The 25,489-nt window shown below is 47.9% G+C and overlaps 1 protein-coding gene across 2 annotated transcripts in view; it reads left to right on the forward strand.

Moving 5' to 3' along the window:
* The first annotated feature begins 2,000 nt into the window (after positions 1–2,000).
* LOC100121331 (iroquois-class homeodomain protein IRX-3) overlaps positions 2,001–25,489 on the forward strand; it is a 30,142-nt gene continuing 6,653 nt past the window's right edge. Inside the window, exons 1-3 of one of the 2 annotated variants that reach the window (XM_031926317.1) lie at positions 2,001–3,085; positions 17,101–17,631; positions 18,386–18,498. In XM_031926317.1, coding sequence (XP_031782177.1) covers positions 17,263–17,631; positions 18,386–18,498 — 482 coding nt within the window. In that variant the 5' untranslated portion in view covers positions 2,001–3,085; positions 17,101–17,262. Of the gene's footprint in view, positions 3,469–17,100; positions 17,632–18,385; positions 18,499–25,489 lie in introns of both variants that reach the window. The other variant, XM_001604887.5, reaches the window with a different exon arrangement.

A 25,489-nucleotide genomic window follows, 5' to 3' on the forward strand; every position in this document is an offset into this window, starting at 1 on the left:
CGTATCATTATTTTATGCGACATTAACTTCTTTTAAATACGTGTCCAACGCTTTGAAAACAAGTATCGATACGCATAATTATTATCATAACAAATTAGAGATAAGTTGAGCATCGGTCAACTTGTTAATAACGTGAAATACTTTGTGCCATCGCAATGATTAGAGAGCCTTCTCACAAGCGAATAAATGCCCGAGTATATAATTATTTCAGTCCAATAAAATTAAATGACTTTTTGTAAAGTTTTCCTAAGTACATAAAACTATATGATAAATCATTCTCACTCACCGATGCTAAATTATTTAGAAAGCTTCACGCTGGCTTGATTTCCAAGAAGCCTGATTAATAGCGACTTCAAACGCTATCTTAATTACATGTAAATTCGCGTTCAAGTTCCACATTAAATGAAATTCTATATTTAGCTAGTAAAAAGTTAATCTGAAAGCGTATATCCTCAAAGCATGAGCGAAAGACAGTACAGAGGGATCGAAGAAACCGCAACCGCAGTCCAGCATGAAAAACGAGAACGTCGACTCTTCCCACAAAAATTTTCAACTCGAGAGCTGTGTGTATACTCTAAAAACCAACGTAGGCATTAATGTAAAAGTATCTGGAGGGTCGGTAGCCGAAGATACAACGGCTTCTTACACTCGCGTCAAAGTGTGTATACATATAGCAGCGGCAGCCCCGCTGTTGCAGTACAGAGCCAAGCTGGGGTAGAGGAGGAGGCGACGGTAGGGGGGTAGCAGCAGCAGCAGCAGCAAGAAAAAGAGAGAACATGCGGTTATGTAGAAGAAAGTGCTGAACACAGTGGAGAAGGAGACGGAGCAGTGGTAGTAGGTAGAAGGGGTGGCTGAAGGCGCAAGGAGGGAGGCACTGAACAAACTACCGGCGAAGAAGTCAGCGATGCAAGTAAAGCAGAGCAGCGGCAGCAGCTCCGTCGGCGGCTAAACTTCGGGATCTATCGAACTAAAATTGTCGTGTAGTTTTCTCCCCGTTCGCCTCCCCCCCCCCCCCCCGGAGAGCGATAACGGAGATCGCGCGCGCCAATGAGTGCGAGCGAGATAAAGCGAGCGGTACCACTCCCCTCGAGTAGTCCCCCCACCGTAGTCTCCGGGAAAAGCGCTTGGGAAGAAACTCGGCGGGAGGGGGGGAGGCGAGAAAAAGTCACTCTCGCGTAGAGGGGATGCCCAGAGCGAGACGGTATTTTATTGTCGCGTTTGCCGGTGCTAACCGCCTCGTTCGCGATATCTCTCGGCGCAACGAGACGACGAGGAGCCGCCGCTGCTGCTACACACAACTTGTGACAGAGAGAAAGAACGCGAGAAGAGAGGTGGCGCCAAACGGCGGCCTTCTCCCCCACTATGTCTCCCGCTGGTACCTCCCTCTTGCGGGGCGGGAGGCGCGGGGAAGGGAGCGCGACAAACCGCCTCGCAAAAATCAGCCCCCTTTTCCCAGGCGGCGAGGAAAAGAACCACGGCGACAATTGCCACCACTACCACCACCACCAGCAGCGACGAAGACGGATTTCTCCTCTCTCGCTCTCTCTTTCTCTCTCTTCCCCTCGCTACCTTCGATCTGTCGCATCTCGTTCAAGAGAGAGACTATCAACGGTCATCCTATGTGCGCGCCTGCAGGGAGTACGCGGTAGGGGGAGGCGCGGGCGATAGAACAAGAAGGAAAAGAGCCTGCTGGAACATACCGCGGCTCTCACGCACGCACACGGAGCAGCAGTCGGGCTATTACCTCTATATAGCCTGTACCGCCCCTTGGCACGTTTGAGGAAAAAAGAGAGAGAATCCAGCGTGGGGTGGGGGAACACGGCAAGTTTCTCTCTCGCGCGCGCGCGATCAGGGGGCGAGGAAAGAAAAGGACGGAGCGAGAGAACGGCTACCGCGGACAGAGAAAGAAGAGAGCGAGATAGAGAGAGAGAGGGAAAAGGAGCGAGTGCCACCGCGCTACGCCGAGCTGTGTGCCACGCCAGTTTGTACTTGGCGCCCGACACACCGAGAGTGCCGCGTGTGTCTCTCCACCCGAGCGCGGCTCCCTGCGTCGCGAGTCCGCGCAGTAGCGTGCTGCTCTGTGCAACACATACGCCCGAAATCATCGCGTGCACCGAAACGCGTCTTCTGCTACATCCAGCACACGTGTCCAGCAGCGGACTGCGCTCCACTTTCATTGACTGTTACTACTGGCCTGGCTCTACGCGTCGATGGTTCCAGCGAAGGATCGCCAGCGTCGTCGGTAAAGCATCCGCTATCGTCGTCATCCGCGCACACAGCAGGTCGGAAGCAAGAGCGAAGCACGTTTTTAGCGGCTGTCGTCTGCATCGGAGACAGTCTCGCGCACGCACACAGCCGCAGCGCCGAGCGAGAGTCATCCCCCCACCAGGAGAAACGGGCGCCACTCGTCCCCCGCCGCTTTTTGCTCGGTGCCCCCACTCTTCCAGCTCGCCGCCGTCGCCGCCGCCGCCGCCGCTCGGCGGCGACACACTCACACGCGCGCGCGCAGCTGTGTGCGCCGCAGTACAGAAAGAAGAACGGGGGACAGGGAGAGAGAGAGAAAGAGAGAGAGAGCGCGCGTATACGAGCTGTGCAAGAGTGCGAGAGAGAGAGAGAGAGAGAGAGAGAGAGAGAGAGAGGCCGGACTGGATTCCGTCGAAAAGAAACGACGTTTCGGAGGACGATAGTCGTGACCGATCATAGCTGGCGCGCCGATCGGAGATCTGGCTGCTCTGCGCTCCGCCGGCTCTTCTCGCTGCTGCATCTGTGTGTCGTCTCTTCGTGCCACGCGCCCGCGCTCAAGTTTTACCGTGTATCCTCGTACTCGACGTCGTCGCTACGAGCTGTAATACACGCGCGCTGTGTTTTACTCATCAGAGACTGACTCCACCCGAGTACTCGTGCACTGCACCCAACGCAGCCCCGAGTTCTCGCGCGCTGTGCATCGCCGTCGGCCAAGTGACTCGCGTGTGTTGCCTCTACATGATTGTATTTTTTTGTTCGGAGTTCGGATACCGTGTAACAGTGACTATCTGACGCATCGCAGGATTCAAGGTCGCGAGCCTGCGTGGGATAATCGCGAGAGGTACGATCAAAACAAGCTACTCTACTGATGGTGATGTGAACAGAATATTACACGCGTGTGAGATACTAAAGAAAGTATACGTAATATATAAGTGAGTTCGTCGTTCGGACAGGCTCGATATTTAAGTACTTGGCGCGTCGTCGAAATTTAAGCGTGACTAGATAGAGAGGGCGAGAGCGAGCGAGAGAGGAGTGCGTACGCCCACGCAGGCGTACGACTGGAGGAGTATATATACGTACACGCACACGTGTATTAGGCACATACGCATGTGGACGGGAAGGACGAAACGATGATAGCGTAGCCGGTGCCACCGAGCATCGCGGCCTACTCGCGGCCGACGCATCATGTCACAGTTCTCCTTCAGAGGATCGCCAAGTTTACAGGTGAGTCGTCGCGGCCGCGAGCGGTGCACCTTTCAATTGTTTTTTTTCTTCGGATTTTTGCTCAGTTTAGACGACTGGGAAATTTGGAGTTTCGTGACTGTCTTAATACTTTGATTGTGTTTATTCGTAAAAACCAACTGCAACTCAGTAGTTCTCGAAGAAAACAAGAAAACTCCAAAACTCATCGGCAAACTTTAACCAGACACTTCTCGCATACAAATATCTATATACCGATACACATACCCCGCGGCATATAAGCCCCCGCGAATTTCCAAGCTCGCGCGACACTCCACGCACGTCGTCGCGACTGTTCAGCAGCGGCAAATTTATACCGCGAACGTTTTCAACGAGAGAATCCCGCAGGTTACACACGAAACGTGCTGCACCATATACATGTGTATGTGTGTGTGTGCGCGTGTGTGTGTGTGTGTGTGTGTTGCTCAATCCTCGGAGCCCCCGAGGTGAAAGTACACGAGCACAGCAGCAGCAGCAGAAGACACGCGCTGCTGCTGTGCACAGCTCGAGAAAAGAACGAGGGATGGCATACTGTGCGAGAGAAAGAAAAAATTTATGGGGAACTTTGCCTTCTCGTTCCTTACGAGTTTGTGGGAAAATCGCGCTCGATCGAGATCTCAATTTTTCCTTTTTTTTTCAAGCGAAATTTTTATCGCTTCAACCACACATAACGCGCTAAATCACACGGCGGCGACAAGTAGTGGTAAAAGCAGGCGACTCGTAAATTATAATCGTCGATCTTTGCGTGTGTATTATAAATCAAATCGGAGAAGGAACGAAAATAGAACGCGTGTATGACAATCGCGTCGTTGCAACAGACGAGAGAGAGAGTGCATGCGGCCGAATTATATATTAAGCGGGAGCAGATTTTTGTCGGCTGTAAATCAAGGGTATAGCCTAATGACACGAATGTCGAGAGCTGCTCTCCCGAAGGCTCCGTATACGAGTTGCGCAAATATCTCTCGCTCACTATCGCATTGGCAGACCTTAAAAAGATGTTCGGGCTATTTCTCTCTACTCTTGTGTATGTGCGCGCTGCACTGCACACGTGTTGCGCCGCCGCTGCCGTCGCCGCGCTAAGATCCGTTGAGTAACTCATTATAACCAGTTGGATTTATTATATCGATCTCTCTCGCGGCACCCATTTTCGCCGCGCGCGCGTAGACGAGCCAAGATCGAGAGAGAGAAATATGGACGAGTTGTCGGGCGTCGTTTGTTAATGTATTTTCGGAGTTAAAGGCTATTAGTTGTCGTTGGCTGCAGACTGAAATCGTCGTTGCGCATGTACATATCTTAAGTGCGTTCGAATTATCGGCTTTGTTTTACCGCTGAAGTATGCATTGTATTCTATCGAGTCGGGAATTGAAACGAGAATCGATTCTCTCTAATTATAATTCGAAGCTCGCGCTCGCTGCGACGTTCGATTAATGCAAAAGTCGAGTAAATAAGTGAAATCGCTCTCTCGGACTATGTTATATCATTGATCACATTTTCTATACATACAAACTCGAGCGTCGATACGTATGTGTCTCCGCGTTTCAATATATACATACGCGCGGAGCATAAACAAGCACTAAAAATAACAATTATACCCCGGACAATCGAGCATTTATCACCCGCTCGGCGAAAAAATACATACGGGAAACAAAGAACTTTATCACCTTGTCAATTTTAACGCGACAAAGTACACGAGAGAGAGAGAGAGAGAGAAATACGCGCATAATCGTTCTCCGCTGTAAAACGCGAATCCCGGGCGCTCGATATAAAAAAGCCCATACATCGCTCGCAGATTAAACGATCGACAGCTCGAAATTCGGCGCAGCAGCGTGTGTGTATAATTAATGAAAATCGCGAGGTAGAGAGAACGCGCGCATCTCTCGTCGCGATTATAAAAAAAGCCTCTCTCTCTCTCGCCTCGTAAATCAACGAGTCGCGCGTCTATCTGCATTTCGTTTTCGTGTCTCGCTATTACGCCCCGATACTCGTGTAATAGACACTGCGCAAATTGATATTTTGAAAGGCGACAATAATTTACGCGCGATAAACCGGTCTTGCGTGCAGCTCCGCTGCATCGCTGACGCAACTACGGGAGAGAAAGAGAGAGAGAGAGAGTAGTGTGCATGTGTGTGTGTGCGTGTGTGTCTGTGGGGGTATATCGATACTCGCCGCTGCGATATCGACTGCACTTGGACCAATCGAATATTTTCATGCGTGCGTGTGCGGCCTTTAATGCAGTTAGAGGGGAAAAATTCGACGTTGCACTGCTTTGTTTTCGACAAATCGCTCGCTGCTATGTAAACGATATGAATCCGGGAGAAAAAGAACAAACGAACTAGTAGGTGCCGCCGCGCGATATTTGTCAAAGTAAAATATGACGATGAAGGGTTCCGCTGCGAGCGCTTTGTGTATTTTTAGATTTTTATGAATAAATGCCGTGTGTCGACGCTCGTAAATTTAGACGCGCCGCGCTATCCATCGAGTTAATCCAAGCGGCCGCTTGTCAACGCATCTTAATCGAGACTGACGCGCCGTTGCTTCTTCTCTTTTTTTCCTGCTTTGCGTCATATATAATCCCGAAGAATTGTCGTAAAGAAAAAGGGGTTTGAACAATACCACGCGCGCGTGTGTGTATATAAATACAAAAGTGCATACCGCATCCGTTCGTGGAAAAAGCCGGTCTATTTCCAAAGTATCGTAACTCCCGCTAAATTTAATTCTTTCTCGTCACGAGAGACATATACTTTGATCCGTATACGATTATATGTAAACATTTAAACGTCCGATCGTACACAAATCCGAGCGTGCAATTTTCAGAGCGCCGGCTCAATTATACAGGGGCCTGTTTACACGCTAACGGGCTTATTAATTCGTCAGCTGCAGACGAAAATAGAGCCGCGAAAGAATCGGGCGCGCAGCGTCGTGAAATTTTCAACGCCGGAGAGCATCAGTCACGAATTACACGGACGATTATAGTATAGGTGATCCGAACCGCGACGAGGTATATACTCGATTAATTATATAGAGAGAGCGACTGGTCGAGATCGATTTGCTCGTGCCGCAAGTGTGTGTGTGTGTTTCGGACTTCCGTTGTCGCGGATCGGTTTTCGGTACTTCATATGGTTATCGACTTCCGGTTACACAGCAGCGCGATCGTTTAAGCCGAATTAGACTATACGGCTTACTCGGAAAATTCTGTTCGGTATACCACGATATTTTTACTGTACAGCAGCTCTCTCGCTCGTATCCTGCTGTTAATGGACTGTATAAATATGATAAGGTTTCCATTCATCCGTGCGGTTATCGCGCTTTTAATGCATCCCTTTCATTCATCCGCGAAAGACGAGAGAAATACGTCAATTAAAAGTCCGACGTATATATCGGACGTTTTTAAACCCGATCGATCACACACAGCGCAAAACGCCTATTACGCGTCGTCGCTGTTCGACAGAGTCGTAAAGTGCGATATATTTTTTTTACCTCAAAAAGATGTCAGCCGCGTATACACTTTACAGCGACGACGACGAAGGTGTATGAATCTAGGACAGTTCGTTCCACGTTTTGGTCTAATGGGCTTCCCAATTAATTCGCGACTGGCTTAAGCACGCAAGAGAGCGAGACCAAAGCGGCGGAACGTTGTGTTATACAGGCCGTGGAAACGCTCGATTTATTGCGATTGACGCGCGTCTCAAGGATCCCGCAGTTTCTCTATGGTTTTCAGAACGCTGGAAATTCTATGTACCATAGTAGAAAGACACCTCGGTTATAATGATACTTAGCGAAGAAGAAAAATCGCTTTGAAATTTCACCAACGCTCACGGTTTCAAAACAATGCTCGAAAAGTGGAGAAAAAAGCGTTTTTCCATCCGCCCGAAGTAGGCTAGCTATCCTTAACTGCCTCGGCGATCTCACTCTTATCTCCGCGCAGCCCGGAGAGTTTTGCGCAAGAGCGGCTCTCAGCGAGGGGGCCGGCTCCTTTTTTCCTCTCGGGGATGAGAATTTCGTACATCGCGCGCAAGTGCCAGACAGAGAGAGAGAGAGAGAGAGAGAGAGAGAGAGAGTCGGATTTGTCGTTGCGATCCATTCAGTACAGTTTTACGAGTGGATTATTTGAAATTTTAAAACGTTTCTTGCATTTTTCCCCCTTTGAAAAGAAATTGAATGGCTGTTTTTTCCTTCGCTCGCGTAAGTAGATTCGTGTTCTACACCGCAATTAGCGTAGGAGAAGCCGACGCGTGTTTTTTTCTCCGTATCAGCAGCCGTACTCGGTCATATGCATATAGCGCTAATTGTTGCTTATACGAGCCCGCCGCGCGATGCGAGGGAGAAAAAAGTGCTTGTAAAGTGTGTTCGAATCCGAGATAATGAAAGCGCTAAGGCGAGAGAGAAAGAGAGATTTGCATCGGGAAAATCCGATCGAGCACTGCGCAGGACTTTGTAATAATATACTAAACTAAGTTGTGAAACTGTAATCGAGGAGAGATAAGTTCGGACAATAATTTACATACTATCCCAATAAAGCGCCTATCTAAATGCTATTAGAAACCGAACTCCGTATAAGCGATATCTCGTCGCGCATATAGAGATACCGTACAGGCGTTAGAAAATTCTGTATCAGTTAATATATTAACAAACTAATGTTATCTTCATGCGCACCGTGTGTGTGTGAGAATGATTTGATCGGCCGAGTTAACTGAATTTTAATTTTAATATCATAATCAGTGCGCGGCGATTTTCCGCGCATAATCTTCGAAAAATCCAGTAGAAGGTGTGGTACACGTGTTCGCGCGCTTTATGACCGTCGGCTAGTAACTCATTGAGAGAAAAATCATGAATGACTTTGCGTCTGGACTTTGACTTCTTGTAATTGGATACACCGTCTATGCTTGCATAAGTCGTTTTCCAGAAACTAACTCTGGCGAGGCGTGAAATTCAAGATATTTTATATACTTACGATATCGATGTGTGTGTGTGCGTGTGTGTGTGCGATTATGATTTAGAAAAATTCAGTCAGGCTTTTTCATATGTGAATGAAATTTCTCTTCGAGTAACAGAATCGCGCAACCTGTGCCGCTCTCTGCTTATTCGCTGAATGGACGCTAGCTGCCACCCGATATAACGCTGACTCGGATCCGCCCTCGCGCGCGCGACGATATCTACCTGTCGTCGCGCTATTATATTAATAATCCGAACCTCGACTCTGTGTACCAGGAATGCTAAACGTTTGTACAATAATTTCAAAATATTTATGGTTAAACGAACTCTTTCACTATACTCTCCCGTACAGAAAAAAGCTGCCAAGTGTACGATATATATATATATATATATATATATATATATACATATATATAAGCGAACGTTACACCGAACAATCGCCGCGAGATAATATAATACCCGGAGTCGCGCCACACACACGCAGACACACACGTACACGTGCAAACTTATATATACTTCAAAGCCTGCAGAGTCGCAGAGTCGGGCGGAGAACAATGTCGCGATTGTTGACAATACCGTTGAGCTAAGCCCGTCTCGAGACTTCCGGCACTCGGGTTTCACTTTAACATCATCCATTCAGCCGTATTATACTCGTCACTTGCGCGACGCCATTTTGCGTTCAGCTCACTCACTCTCGACTCTCCTGCGCGCACTTATCGCTTTTCTCTCTATATGTGTGTAATCGAGACACCAAGAGAGAAGCTGCAGAACAACAAGTGGCATTATGACCGTCTTTATTAATAGTCTTATTTGTAAGCTAATCGCGGCAGAGTCTCTGCCTCCCTATATGCTCATATGCGGAGAAAAGTGCAGCAACGGTCGCCAGGCGCGTCGTTATCAACGAGGAAGTGTCGGTGTCGGATTATAGTGCACTTTGTGTTTAATATCGCCGCTCGAAACTTTGTATTCGATATTTTTGTAAACAATATTATAACGTAGTGTATAACGTTGCCGAGAGCTGAAAACGTGTCCGGTAACTCGTTATCGACGACGGCCACAGCTGCTCTTACAATAAAGAGTTTCTTTTTCCCATATGTATACGCGAGAGCAGACGCTGTTTATTAAACACGAGACTATTATATACAGTGTGCTTCGAGAATTCGGCCTTACTCTAAACACGACGACGAAAGTCTTATAATCTTATACTCTCTCGCATCCGCGCAATAAAGCCGAACAAAAGCACGCGGCTCGTAAAATCGCCGATCAAACATACACACGCACGAAATCGACATACCGCGCGCATTAACGATCGTGAAAAGCAAGTCAAACAACTCGTGAAACCGCAACCGAAAATCCACTGCTGCGGACGCATAAATTCGTATGCGCGCGCGCGCGGCTCTGGCCGGGGATTATAACGGCCGCCGCCGCCGCCGCGATGCTAAGTGAGCGGAACATAGGTCCATCAATCTGGGCCCCGAGAGAGAGGAGCAGCAGTCAATATTGACCCTGTGTCGGGGGCCCTATTTTTCGCCTTTCAGTCGACACGCGTGACAAATGCCCCGAGCGCAAACACGGAGCATCTGTGTCTATACGAGAGTGTCTCTGGGAAATGGCAGCCCTGCGCGTTTTTCGAGGATTACGAGGATGTATAATATGCTTATACTTCGCTTTTAATGCGATAAGGATTGTGTGTGTGTGTTGCGCTTTTGTTCGCGGCGTTGCAGGAAAACCAGTATTTTTTCTGTACTTTTTATTATCACTCGCGAAAAAGGCACTGCGCGTAAAATTTTATGCATTTGTCGCTAAGCAGTTCGTCGGAAAAGACAGTACTAGAATGGCAATTGTGTAGCACATTAATACCGTACTTAGGCGCTATTAACCCAGGCATTTGAAGCTAATTTAACAAGTTGAGCGCCTTTTTAAAGTCACCTATAATAATACGGCCAACGATATGCGGCGGCCCGATAGGTTATAGGAAAAATAATGAAGCGTCGATAAAAAACAAGTGTAAAATGTGCACACAGAAATAATAATGTTTAATATATCGTCAGGTGGCATTAAATAATGCATCGTTGAAAAAATTAATATTTCATAACTCGCGCGACAGCTCGACGATAATAACTTTCAACAATCCAGTAGTAATGAAGCGATTTCTCACGAATTCTGATGCAAAATGAGAGAAAGAAAGACGGACAAATCTCAGTGTAAAACTCAAAAGTCTAACGAGAGCGAGCCATCAGCGATAAATCAACGAGGTCCTCGCGACAAAGGCGCGATATCGACAATGTCTCCGTACACGCGTGTACACACGTATATAGACGACGTCACAGACAGGTGGTGCACACATCTCGTTTCTTGCTTCAACCCTTTCCTCATCATCGATTCGTCTCGTAGCCGGCTATGCTTTTTCCCGATGATCGATGCCCCATCGATCATCCGCCGCTACTTACTCGGGCGCGCGCGCGCGCGATATAAGTTTTTTGAACGACGACAGTAGCGGCAGCAGCTCGTATCCTTAAATAGGTAGCGCGCCCGCGTGTGTATGCGAGCGCAGTGGCCTTATTACGTATGTGCGAGGCGAGCCGATGGCAAAACCGAGCCGACTAATTATACGCGTATATGCTTATACTTACGCGCTGTATGCGAAGCTTGTGTAAAAAAGAATTTCTGAGATCGATGTGTGCAAGGTCGGATCGTAAATCGTGAAAAATTATATGAGAATCGTATTGTATTACGGGAATCACATCTACGGCTCAATCCGTCGATTATAGCTGATTCCGGATGTAGAGCGAGCCGCAGCTTGGCTCGTTTCGAAAATATAACTTTGCGAAAATCGAAGCCGCCTTTATACGTGCATTATTAACGAAACACGTGTCGCTCTTTCGCTCGCGCATGACAGTCTCTAAAAAACGTGATCTTCTCTCTTATAATCTACATTCGATGTATAAAAATGCTCCGTGTCATCGGGTCACTTTATATTCGGTGACAGCTGCGAGAAAATCGACGAAATAGGAGTTAATAAAAAAGGAGTTAATAAAGCCTTCCCCGAAAAAAAGCGCGGAGAGGATGTATAAAAGCGTATAAGCGCAACAACGGTGCAGTATTAATCCGCGACCTGAAATTAAAAGTCCGCGCGCAGGATCGCGTTAATAAATCTAAGCGAGTCAGCGGACTGTCAGAAATAGAAGGGGTTAATGCGGTATTGATGCGCAAGAACAAAAAAACTCGGTCAATACGCGCCGCCGCTGATAAATTGACGATATAGGCGGCGCGCATCGAGTCGAAAGTTTTTGAAAACGTAATGAGCTGGCTCCTGCTCGACTTATCGGAGTAGGTGTGTATAGCATCTATTACGTTTTCACCGAGACATGTATCGGTTTTTGTCGGTAAACGCGTAGACACCTATGCTTTTTGCTCGTTTAGAGCTTTTTTCCTTAATAGTCAAACGCATTTGCGTTAAGTGTTCTTGCGTAGCTGCAGCAAAAAGCCGCCGCTCATAGACTATAAAAAGACCGCGAATCTGCATAAAAGCACGTGTAAATTAATGAAGCAGCGCATTAGATCGTCGTGTCTGTACTAATCATCCTGGGAATGTAACGAAACCGATCCGACGATGTTGTTCACCAACAAACGAAAAATAGCGTGTTTCCCGTAACACGGAGCGACAGGAGTGGAAAATGGACTCTTCCGGTCTCCTAATAACGGAACGAGCCTAAACATTTTCCCAACAGTACTCTAGATGCATCTCCTCGATTATTTATACTTTCCACTTTCGCTCGTACACGTCAGTTCAGGAAGCGTCGGAATAGAAGAAGCGGTTTACATTTTCATTTTTTGTATGCAGGCTCTCCTAAGAGATCATCACGAGTCTCTCGGGATTATTGCGTTGCTCGGCTGTTGGCTCCCTGGAGATGGTTATTTTTGTGTAGACGGAAGAGATGATGCTTCGTGAGAGTGTGAGAGCAAAGCGCCGAAAGAATAAAGTTCGACTCTGCGCTGTTTATCGATGATCGACGGTTTTATTTGTAGGGAATTTGCATTATTGGAGAGACACAGAACGGCTTCGAAGAAAAAAGCGAACGTAATTATGCATTCATCTCGCCTCGACAAAGTATAACTAACGCGCCTTGTAGATACTCAATATTTCCGATATATTGGACTTTAGTCGCTCGCCTTTGCTCCATATTCTCCTCTGCATCAATCTGAATAACAAGCACGCGTTTATTAATACGAGGTACGCGTAATAAATTTTCGCAGAAAAGGGCGCCTCCATCATCGCATGCATCGATTATTTTACATTATACGAAAATTACATTCGGCCATGTGCGATCGGTAAAAACATGAACAGCCGATTTTCCTGGGACCCGCATGTGTACGTAAATGATATAATACTCTTCGCGAGAGAGAGAGAAAAAGAGACGTGTCGCGCAGCTGCATTCCGGTTTTACGCGCGGAGGGGCAATTAGCCGGTGCGCGAAACAAACAAGCCCGCGACGTATAAGTACGTATATATAGCGAGACTAATGCGCGGCGATCTCTCTGCTCGGTTTTGAATATCGCGTGCGCGCAGTGCGTCGATCCCGAAAACTCCCTCGTAGTGGAAAATCCGCGGAGTGTGGAGAGGACAATATTCTCTCTTAAGTTCTATACATGCATAACAAAACTGGTTTCTCCTATCGTCCGCGCCAGCGAGAGTAAGGTGTCCGCGAGAGCAATTGGCATCTCTCTCTCTCTCTCTCTCTTTCTCTCTCTCGTGTGATATAGTTGCAGTCTTCGCTACCGTCCGATCCGATCGCTAGGCGTTCTTTTTCTCTCTCTCCCTGCCGATTCTCCATACAACTACCGTAGCAGCAGCAGGCGCACTTTTTCTTCTCCTTCCGCCGCCGCGGAGGCTTGAGTTATGGCCCACGGGTCACTCGCAACACGCTTCGTCGTTTAACCCTCATACCGATCTTCCTTTCTCTCTCTTTCTCTTACTCCGTGTATATATGCGGAGAGAAGGTATTCCCTCGCGTTGGCTTTTGTATTTCCGCGATGGGGGCGCGAGAGGAGAGCTACCGCTCAGAGTGTGTGTGCTGTTCGGACTTTTTATCGGGATCGCGCGATCGACGTGTTGGGCTCGCCGCCGCCGCACAGGAAATAGTTATTCCGTCGATCCTCGCTCTCTGATTCCTTTTCTCTCTCTCGCGCTCTCTCTCTCTTGGCGAGCTTTTTTTGGCCGATTTTTGATGCCGAGGTGCTCGCTCGTGTGGCGGCGTGTGATTGTTGGGGCTTCTTTTCTTCCTTTTCGAACGCGGAGATGCACGATCGGTGTAGCTGCCGATTTCTTCTCTTTTTCTCTGAATTCCTTCGCACCGGCGGGCTTTTTCTTCGCCGGTGTGCACCGACTTTGAGGGAACGAACGGCCCGAGGTGTCGATTTTCGATGCAGCCTTTTTTTTTAATTAACCTCGCGCGCGTCGGGGAACAAATGAATGCGCGTATTGCGGCATTGTATGCAAATCGTTGGGGAAAATTAGACTGTATACCGGTTTTAACGAAAAATCGGTATAAGAGAAAAGCGCACCCGCTCGAAATAAGCGTCACAGCGTTGTGCAACGATCCAATTTCGTCTAGCTGTTAATTGTGTGTATATCGGGTATTTTGGCGCGCGAGCGCGCTCGGCCTTGACAATGAGAAAACGAGGAACTAATCGGCATATTATGCCTCGCATTTGTTAGCCGTGTTCGCCGATTATACTTGCTGATCGTGAGAAAGGCCGAACAATGATTTCGACACTTTTATACACCGCGCACGGCTACTACTCGCGCAACGGAAACAGCTCGAGCGGGCGCTAGTAAACGAAGAAAACCCTCTCTCGCAGCTCATTAATCGGCCGTGGCACTCTCACATCAATTATTTAATCGTGTAATTTTCCGTGTCTCCCAGAACTGATTTAAAAGTCGAAAACCACACAGAGAGGCCCGCAATATGTATACACGGAAACCGATTTCGTTCCGCCGCGCTTTGCAGAGAATCCATAAATCTGGTCCGGCAGCGTGACAATCGCTCACGCGGCCAACATAGCAAATATCATAAATATTTGAGCTTCGAAGCGTTGCGTTCTCGGGGCTGTTTACAGGGCCGCGTACCATAGACACACACATCGCGTTACAACGTGTGCCATCAGCCGTAGCCGAGCGCAAACACACACGAGCTGCACTCGAGCCGCTCGTCCTAATCTATTTAGCCCCGAGTCGAGCTCTGCTGCAGCAGTGTGTTTGATGTGGAATTAATGAGGGGGATGCTGCTGCTGCCTTCGTACGGAAAAAGAAAGAAAAGCGCGAGAACCTTTTAGAACCGCCGGCAGCTGTGCTGCGTTCCATGGGGCGAGTGTGTTTCTGTGTGACTGGGCTGTATAAAACGTTGGCCTTTGCTCGGCCGACGGTTGGTTGGTTCAACCCTTTTATTGCTGCTTTTTTCGCGCTTGAAACACGCTGTACCACACGGACTAGGAACATCGGATTAACGCGCGGATTAAATTAATGTCCGTTCTATATCGATCCTTCTCGAGATTATTTATATAATATATTGTGATGGAAATTGAAAATATGGATTTACGACACTCGGCGCCTCTGAATATGCATGCGGGTTTCGTAATGCACGTTTAAAGAAAAATGACGGAGACTTCTCTCGGCATTAGTATGTTATTATTATTAAAATCGTTGTGACACACAGCGAGTGTTTATCGTAGAAGAAAAGCGAAGAGATTCTTTCAATTAAACGTATATTTGTTATAATTAATTATTCCGACGCTGATATGTTACAACTCGGGCGTCAAGCGGGCGTCGAGACGTCGTTCGATGAAAAATTAATTGTGGCTCAAAAAATAATAATTAATGTAAACAATTTTATTAGCCGATAAAACACAACATTGTTTTGCTTTCAAAGTGACGTTATTTTGATAAGATACTAGTTCTCTCTCTCTTGACGTCTTGCGAGTTTTATAATTCGCTCTCTTCTCGATTCATTCGCTTATCGCCGCGCGCGAATACCCTATATAGCAGTAGCGTACATCGCAGCGTTCGCTCGAAAAATCGAACCTTGTAGAACCTACTCGTACCGTCTGATCTCTAGGAACGGTATCAATTCGCAGATGATGCAAATCGCTCGTATTTACTTATCTCGCGTCCGCTGCCCAACGATACACCCCTACATGAATATTAATACGCGTGAAATTTAGCTCTCTTTTCTAAATAAAGAAAAAAATCAACGACGTACACGCATTCATATTTTCACGTTTCTCGATCCTCTTTTTTTCCCGCTACAATCTCGGACCAAAAGTGTGCGTTCGGTGCGTGCCCGGCTGCGTAATATCTAATCGGCGTGTCTTATAATAAATACAGATGGAAAATTTGTAAGCTTACGCAACATCTCGTCGGCAAATTGAATACACACTTATATGCGCGCAAAAAAAGAGCGGGAGCGACAAGCGAGCGAAAAAATACTCGCACTCGCACGCGGAGAGCCGTCTTATCTCAATCACAACAATGTACGCACGAACATTCAATCGACGCATGTTTCGGAATCTCAAAGTGAGAGAGACGAGGTTTCGACAGCCTCGCGCGCGTGTGCGTGTGCTCGAACGACCAAACAAGCGCATACTATATCCGGAGATTATTTGTGGGCTCGCGCGCCAAAAATTGATTTATTCGCCGAGGAGCTTGTTAGCAGAGCGACGTTATCGCTATATCCTCGTGACTCGATGTAACACATTTTTCGAGAGCCGCGCTCGTATAATTATAATTCTCGTATACGTTCGCGGAAACGCGTCTCGCGTGCGAGCTAATCGCTATTTTCAGACGAGAGTGTGAAGGTATATCGCTTTTGGCTGCGAGACTCGCGCTTGCGTTATAGAAGCAATTATAATCGAAAGAAGCGCAGTAGGCTATTATCGAAAGCGCAAGCAAATTCCACCGCGTCAGATGAACAATCGCACGAGCGCAAGTGTTCCTAACATCGCAGAAACAAAGTTCGCCGCCGCCTCCCTTATACAGCCGAACAATGCGCGCGTCGAACTTCTCGCCGCACCTACACGCACTCACACACACGCGTTCATACGTATCGGCGAGTCGAAAGAGGCCCGCGCGCGGGTTATTGTCTCGTCTGAATAAACATCATTAGTCGTCGCGAACGGAAAGACATAGAGAGAGAGAGAGAGAGAGAGAGAGAGAGAGAGAGAGAGAGAGAGAGAGAGAGAGAGAGAGAGAGAGAGAGAGAGAGAGAGAGAGAGAGAGAGGATAAGAAAGAGAACCGCACACGGGCCGACTCGTTTCCATATTTAGTCACATTAGTCCCCCCTGTACTCTTCGCCCGATGTATAAACCCGCGAGCCGAGAGGCCCACGAAGATTACCTCGTCCACGTTTCGTTTATTAAACGCGCGCGCGAGCGAGCGATGAATATTCACCGGACGAGAGACACGAGCGCGCATTTTACGCCGCGCGTCCGTCGTGTTGAATTACCGGATATGCGCGGCTGTCTATAATACGAAGCAGATATGTTGCGCCGCCGCCGCCACCGGCAAATGTCAAGTAGGATATGTGTTATAAATACGTTGACTCCATCTGTACCGAATATTCCATGTATAACGAGTTTGAATTTCCCGCCATTTCTAACCTCAAAATCCGTTTTCCCGTATGTTTCAGTGTCCTGTAACCGTGAGCTCGTCTCTGACGTCGTCCTCTGCCTCGCCGGTCTCCGGTCTGCTGAGCAGCGCCTCCGCGACCCCCGGCAGTACGACCTCGGGCGGCACCACGACAGCCCACCACCAAGCCCCACAGCAGCCGCACCATCCGCTCGGTGTGAGAATGGCTGTGACCAGCGCAGTGGTGCGACCACCAGGTGGCAGTCCGACGGCCGTCGCCTCGGTCAGCCCGGCCTCGCAGACTTCGGGTGGACCACCGACGGCACCGCAACCCGCCAGTTCCGGACCCACACCCGGACGATGCTGTGATACCGGCAGACCCATATTCACCGATCCCATAACCGGACAGACCGTCTGCTCCTGCCAGTACGAGCTGCTCGGAGGTTACCAGAGGCTCGGTGCTCTGCCGACCGCAGCGCTATCAATGTACAGCGCCCCCTATGCAGCGGCTGCGGCTGCCGCTGCGAGCGAGGGTATGGCGGCGTACTTTCCCGGTTTGGGTGCGGAGCAGGCGCCGTTTTACACGCCTACGGTGAGTTTGACTCTTAATAACTTATAATAACGATTTTCAAGAACGGAACAATAATCGATTAATATCAGTACAATCGACGTTATGCATTAAACTTTCTTCAATCTCGGAAGTAATAGACGCGTAAAAAGCACATCCCACGCCGGGAAATTCACTCGCGCATCAAAGCCCACGTTATACCCGCGTCGATCGGGTAAAAAAACACTTCGCGTTAATAACGCGAGATTATCGCCGGGACCACACAAAGTGCTCATAATACGTATATGCAGCACACATAGAAAAGCCTCTCTCTCTCTCGCGCGCGCGCAACGATCTCACGACGTCCTCGTAAATTCATTATGAATCCCGGTCCGATTTTTTGCCTCCTCCGAGCTCGTTGCCTCGAATTTACGAGATATTCTCCGATGCTTCTTTTTCTTTCCCATAAGAGCGCGCGTGGGGACAGTAGCAGATGCGCCGCGTTCGACGCAGATGCACATGCGCGAGGAGTTTCGGGCGCGGAATTGAATTGAATTTCATATCGATAAAAGAGAGGAGAGACGAATTTCGATTTATGGGTAGTTGCGTAATAAGGAAGGACCTACTGCACCGCCTGGGAATCCTGCGACGAATTGCGCGGCTTTTTCGGAACCGGCCCGCTCTCGTTAATTAAGACGGAATATCAAATAATTGCCATTTTTTCTACGGAGAGCTGATTGAGTCATAAGTCACGTGTCCCTCGAAAACAAATAAATTTACGATGACTCTCCTGTTGCAGGCTGCTGGTCTAGATCTTAAGGAAAACCTCGGTGCTGGAGCGGCCGCGGCATGGCCCTATCCATCGGTTTACCACCCCTACGACGCTGCGTTTGCGAGCTATCCGTTCAATGGGTGAGTCTTCTATGCACAATATACAACAACATGTACAGACACAAACGAGTATAATAATCATCGAGTCGTCGAGGGAAAAAAAGAAGCAAGCATCTCCTCGTGCGCACTTTATCGAGGCTACAGCGACTTTTATTTCGGTCCTTATCTCCATGCGCGCGCAGAGAAAATAATTAACTCGTTGTAAATCACTTAGCGAGCTGCTTCTTATATGTAGACGAGTGTACGGGGTGAGAGAGAAAAAGAAACGGGAGATTCGCGGGAAGGAGAAACAATAAACGTCTCTAGCATGCGTCGTTTGCGTTCTCGATAAGGGCGCGCTTGTCGCTATACGTTTATAATTGAAACATTTAACAAAAGTGAGAGAGAGAGAGAGAGAGAGAGAGAGAGTCAGCAATTGCGTTTTAAATTCGTTTTATTGAATACACTCGCTGAGATGGTTCTGAATCAATCAATTTGGACTCTTTGATCGGAGCGTCGTCGTCGTACACACACTTTCTCTCTCTCTCTCTCTCTCTCTCTCTCTCTCTCTCTCTCTCTCTCTCTCTCTCTCTCTCTCTCTCTCTCTCTCTCGGATTGAAGATAATCCGACTATGTAATCCGTGTATCGTTTTACTGCTAAGAAGCCGCAGATAAACGATAGCATCGTGTTTGTCTAAATTATGTTTTATGGAAAATTAAAAGCACATAACAGGCGACTGATAAAGCGAGAGCTGCTCAGTGACAAGTCGTAAAACCTCGGCGATGAGGCGTTTTTTCGGCGCTTCGGGTCGAGTCTACAGAGAGAGAACATTGAAAATGTCGCGGGTCACTGAATCGATAATTCCGAGTGTCCCGATTAAAGATGCGAGCAAACGACGTCGGGCCGTATTTAGACAAAACACGAGTTTTCGTAACGCTCTTGCATGATGTATCGATTTGTCGTCGGGTTGCTCGATCTCTTTATTTTTTTTTATTCAACTCGCTCTCGACGCCGAGTATATCTAAAACGTCGCTAATAAGCCTTATCGCGCATTACAAGTTCGCGTGTTGACGGAGAGACGTCTTTTCAGAATTTTTATCGAATTGATTTGTTCGTATGACGTCATCCCACGCTTTTAAGCGATAATTGCGAGCGATAGGTCGACTTTATTGTATATTTTCGTAACAACAAGATTTCGTTTGCGCCCTGTGTAGTACGAGAGTTCGAGTTACATCGTAAAAAATTTAATTACCCACCGATCGACGCTTTCACTTATACGGCGCGATTTCGTCGAATCGAATATATATAAGAAATTGAAAAAAGTCGCGCGAACATGCGTAAGTAAATAATCTCGCGCAAGTACAAGCGGCAATAATCGCTGGTCTCGCATGAAAAAGGCGGATGTCAGGCGAGCGATAGAGAAAGCCCGCGACACATAAACATTCCAATAAATTAGCGCTGTCGCTTTTGACCCGCGACTGTCATCATCTCGGCAGTCTTTTTTTTCTTTTGCGTCGCTTCGCGAAAGACGGCGACTCTACCGATAAGCACACATACGCCTGTGATGATTCGACGGAGTACAGAGAGAGAGAGAGAGAGAGAGAGAGAGAGAGAGAGAGAGAGAGAGAGAGAGAGAGAGAGTATATCAATTTATAGTAGGAGGCGCTTGGATAGCTCACGTCGTTAGAGGCGATGGAAAACTTGCTGTTTACAAGAAGATTCGAACAAACAAATCGGACATAGACACGTGGTAGGTCCGAAAGCACTGCTTCCACACATATATACCGCTCGGATGCTACCGAGCAAGCTGTACTACCCGAGTCGCTTCCTTGCATACGTAAGGCAATGTTATACTGCTCAGGACAGAGCGGAAGTGCGTCAGCTCTCGCTAGTGTGTGTATACCACTGTGGATTTCACCGGCGCGTGCCCTTATACAGGAGGGGGATATCGAATCATATAGCACTCGGATGCACGTACGTGACTCGGAACTGCGTGTCCTTTATTCACCGCGCCGCGACTCCGCGCCGTGAATATGAAGTGGCCGCAAGCGCGCTGTGTGCAGATAATATACTGTTTGTCGAACTCGTTGCTCATGATGTGTGCGTGTATGCTCGCAATTGGGAAATAATCGAAGCGTGCCGATAGCGAAGCACGTGCGTGCGCTGATTTTTTATACGCGTAAGGATTTTCTTTATTACAACTCTCTCTCTTCACTCGCTCACGCGACTCCGGTCGTTAAATTTCAATTTCGAGTAATCTCGAAGGACTTCCGGAAAGGATCGTAATTTTGCAACTCTGCCGACTAAGCATCGCCGGAATATAAGCTCTCTCTCTCTCTCTCTCTCTCTCTCTCTCTCTCTCTGCAATCGAACTCGGCGAGATATGACATTCGGCTCTCGAGTGTATGCGCCGTTTATCGGATCCCGCGCAGCTGCTGCTCTCGATATCTCTTAGCCTCTCTCTCTCTCTCCTTTTCTTTCTCCACCTTATCCGCAGCAGCCCCTCTTATGTTTGCAGTAATTTTCTCGTGTTATACGCGGCCGGAGCAGCGAGAGCGTTAATTAAAAAGCCGAAGAATGCGCGCGGTTTATTAATTCTTAATCGGAGCGCAATTAATAAGACTCGGAGATTATTGTTCGTATACATGGCGCTTTTCTATCTGCTGCTACACTCCGCGTACAGCGATATGTCTCTGGAATTAACGGAATAATATATTCGCACATTCCGCTTTTACACCGAACGCGCGGAGAGAAAAATGTCTACACGGCTCTCGTATTTTCCTTATCGTTGTCACAGCCTTGTCATGTGGCAGCAGCAGCCTCGAGAGTGTAGCCAGCGGAGACTTGTACGACGCGAATATCGTCTTACTGGCCTCGCGAGAGGCATCATCATCATCTCGCCTTTGTGTCAAGTTCTCCGCGCTCTTTCGCGTTCGAGTGAAAAGCCGCCGCTGTGGCGACGATTATGAAACGTAGTATATAATTCAAAACGCGTGTACGCTGAAGAGGCACATATAAAATGCCGATAATGCCGTCGTCGGGTTGGGTTAACGGTCTGCTCTTTCCGGCGGACTTGGCCCTGCTTCCGGGGACATATAGGGTATGAGAGACAATGCTATACCTATATCATAGCTCGATTCTCGATGATCGAGCGCGACACGTATTAATAAGCGTGTCCGTACATCGACACCGAAAGAGAGACAGAGAGAGAGAGAGAGAGAGAGAGGGAAGGAGCGATGTATGTCGCCGCTTCGTGTATTAACGATTGTCCGACGTGCTGGGACTCGTCGATGAGCGAGTATTAGTCATCGGAGGGAAGTGACGAGGTGTCGTCGTCGTCGTGGACAGTTGAAAATGTGTTATAAATGTACAAGTTTTTTATTCTTAGGAGCTGAGCGAGGGCAGATTACGCCTATCTACGCTTGTTTCTCATCCCTGTGTGGAGATAAAAATTAATTCCAAACTCGAACCCAAAGCCGTTTACCTCTCGGATCTTTCGTTCGCGAAGGCTTAGTCTTATCGAACCTCCCAGAAACTATTAACTATATATGATGGATTGTTTTCTCGCTGCAACAAACGTCGTAACTCGCTCTAATTAGTCCGGCAATTAATATATCCTCGTCTTCGGGGAAACCGCGTCGACGTTTTTCGATGCACGTGTCGCTTATTTACATAGCCATACGGTAAAAAACGCGCGAGACAAAGTCTTTCCTTTTTTTTATCACCGAGAGGTCTAGGGGAGCCGGTTTTTGCGCGACGAAGCTTATTGAGAAGTGCATGTGTGTGTCCGTCTCCCGGAACGCCTCTGTTTACGAGAGTGTGTCTCCGCGCGCGTACAGCTCGATTAGAAATCGCACGTGAAAGTCATTTGTTGTTCGTTCGCTCACGAGTTGCGTAAAAAAATTTTAACGCCGTTTATGCAAGTAAGAGTAGAGGGAGAGACACTTACGCTGATGGATACATAAGTGAATAAATTTTACGACCGCGGACTAAGTATAGTTCGAGTGGAGGAGGAGGAGTATATACGCGGCTTATCGCTAGTGTTACTTACAACAAATCGCCTCGTGTTTACAACGATGAATCACGCTCGTTATTATTCTAATGTACTTCTATGAACGTATTATCGGTGTTTCTGCGCTCGAATAAAATTTTCATTTTCTAATACATGCGCGCGCTGCGTTTTAAACGTTCGCGTAGTATAAAGCTCGTAAAATGTATAACGTGTCTTTATTTCGCGCAATCGCGGAATTCGCCGTAAAAGAGAGGAAGGAAAAGCTCTTTCACTCGTCGAGGCGCGCACACGTTGTTCGAAATGTCTTGTGTAAACGTGGAAAATGTGAGGTCGAACACGATTCTTCGATTAAAGACTAGGCACGGCTGTGTGTTTTATTATTATAGGTACGTAGCTCGAGAGAATGATCGGTTTATTAATCTGGGATTCGTGGGAGGAAGCGCTTGCGCAAATAGAAATTGATTTCGATTCGGACCGCGCTCGACGTTCGCAATTTCGCGGCTGCTTTATCATTGCTGACTCATCAGTTTATTGCGACCGAAAGTCTCGATTTCCTCCTAATTAGTGAATTATTCATCCCGAAAAGCATATCCTTAAAAAAAGAAATCAAGTATATCTCCGACGGTTTATTTTTACTCTCACCGCGCTCCTCCGCATTAACGATCGCGCGGTCGATAAGCCGCCTCCTAAAACCATACAACCATCATCTTTTACACTCGCGCCGCTGCACAAAAAACTATTCACAAGCCAATAGTCGCGCGCGTAGCGTAGAAAAAAAGGAAGAGCGTTTTCAAAAAGTCGTTAAGCAAGATTAAGGAACACGAGACGGCTACGACGACGGGAAAAAAGTGAGTGTGTGCGTATGTCCCTTGAGCCTGAACGAACGAGGCTTGTTACGACGGTAATGTGTTAGAAACGCCCCATGGGCACACCGTGTGCTTATATATATACACTAGACGGAGACGCTGAACAGATACGGGGAGGAGATAGCAAGAGCGGCTGCAGCGGGATAAAGACGCGCGCACTAATGTGACATACGCAGGTCTTTTGAATAATGTCTGCCCTGAGAGAGAGAGAGAGAGAGAGAGAGAGAGAGAGAGAGGAATTTCGAGTTTTTTTTTTCGAAATCGATTTTCGAGAATATAAATATTCGACTGTAACACGTGCGCGACGATATGCTGTGTGTCATTCTCATGCAGATGCGAACGGTAGCATCCGAGAAAAAAAAGGAAGAGGAAGAGACGGACAATATCTTGCATCTGGGCCGTAGTATGTCCCACGAGCGACGCGTCGAATATTTGTGGCTAATGACGAGAAAGAGAGAGACAGTGAGAGTAGTGGGGTATCGCTGTGTATAACTAGGAGATGATGTACGGCCGTTTAATGACCCAACCTCGGCGGGGGTTGTTGGATGGATGGATGGATACGCGCATGCTGGCCCCTTTTTGTCCCCGCGGCGAAGGGTTACAGAGGCGCGAGCGCAGACGAACAACGGCCGAAAAGCTGCGAGTCTCGCTCGGAGACACGTCCCGGAAGTCTGAGAACTTTTACACAAAACGAACAGCCGAAACGTGAATTTTTTTACGACTCGCGTGCGCATTTTCGGAAAAACAAGTGTCGGGCCGAAAAAAAATCGAATTTCTCCTCCCGACAATACGATGCAAATCCGCGCGCGGTGTCAGAGGCGTCGAAATATCCCATATACAATTATTAACGATCACGGCAGCAGCAGCGAGTTATTTCACGCGCGATGACTGTATATTGACACTTGGAATCCGTTGGCGCGTTATACACACGTATACAGAGCGCGGAGAGAAAGGCTGCGCGATATCCGCGCCTTGATTTGCATGGATTACACATACACGCGTCGATCCTAATGATAAACGAGTCGTATAACCGACGGCGATAAAAGCGACGCTATACGTGTGTGTGTGTGTGTGTGTGTGTGTGTGTGTGTGTGATACAAATCCGATCGGTTTTACGAACGTCGAAAATAATAATACACCTACTCGGAGCGAATGCGTATGTTGGACGCGCTTTATTTATACACACATAGCGTCGCGGTCGCGATCCTCCGGAGAGTCGACGCGAGTCTCTCTCGGAAGTGCTTAGAACTGTTTAGACTTTTATCGAGCGGAGGAGAGAAGGAGAATTAATGGCTGCGCGCTCGCGGTCTTCCTCCTCAACACTCCCGGGGGAGTCCGATGAATGGAGGCACAGAAATTTGTCGAGCTCGATGTTCCTATAGCATATCTTTCATTATCGTTATACGAGCGAACAGCGTAACGCAATCAACCACTCGACTGTCGTATCCCCCATGTATTTATAAACTTTTCGGTACAGTGTATATCGCGCGGCGCTGATTAGATTCATACACCGAATCGAATAATGCAAAACACACACAGACACACAGGTCAGCATAACAAAAAGTCGTGAAAATAATCGCAAAAGAGCGAGAGGAATTCTTGTGCGCGCGAGGGGCGGTGCGCGCATTCACGGCTGATTAGCCTCGAGAGCCTCGCCCATAGCCGAAAGATGATAAAAGCGAACCTGCGAAAGAGAGAGGATGCGTCGATCGGCGCGCATGCTCGTCCTGAAAAAGAGAGACGACGCGCTGCGTGCTATTATATATATATATATATATATATATATATATATACACACACACACACACACACACACACACACACACACACACACACGCGCGCGCGCGCGCGTATACGTACGCGTATACACGTGTAGACAAGATGGCGCTTGTGTACGCGAGTAAAAGTCGACGCGGGAGAGAAAGCCTGGCGGAGCGAGACGGACGTGTTTTTGCTCGGTCATACCTTTTACGCGCGCGAACGTTTAATTAATCCCGAGTAATTGGATAATTGAGTGATTTACGAATAGTGCGATATTTTTTCTCGCCTTCAACCATTATTGCGACGTTGCGCGTTACAATAATACGCTGTGGATACATTTCGGTTTACAGAGCCCTACCCCCCGGGAGAGAAGCGAGAGAGACTGCAGGCGCA

This window comes from Nasonia vitripennis, chromosome 1 (assembly GCF_009193385.2).
Source record: "Nasonia vitripennis strain AsymCx chromosome 1, Nvit_psr_1.1, whole genome shotgun sequence".
NCBI classification, from domain to species: domain Eukaryota; kingdom Metazoa; phylum Arthropoda; class Insecta; order Hymenoptera; family Pteromalidae; genus Nasonia; species Nasonia vitripennis.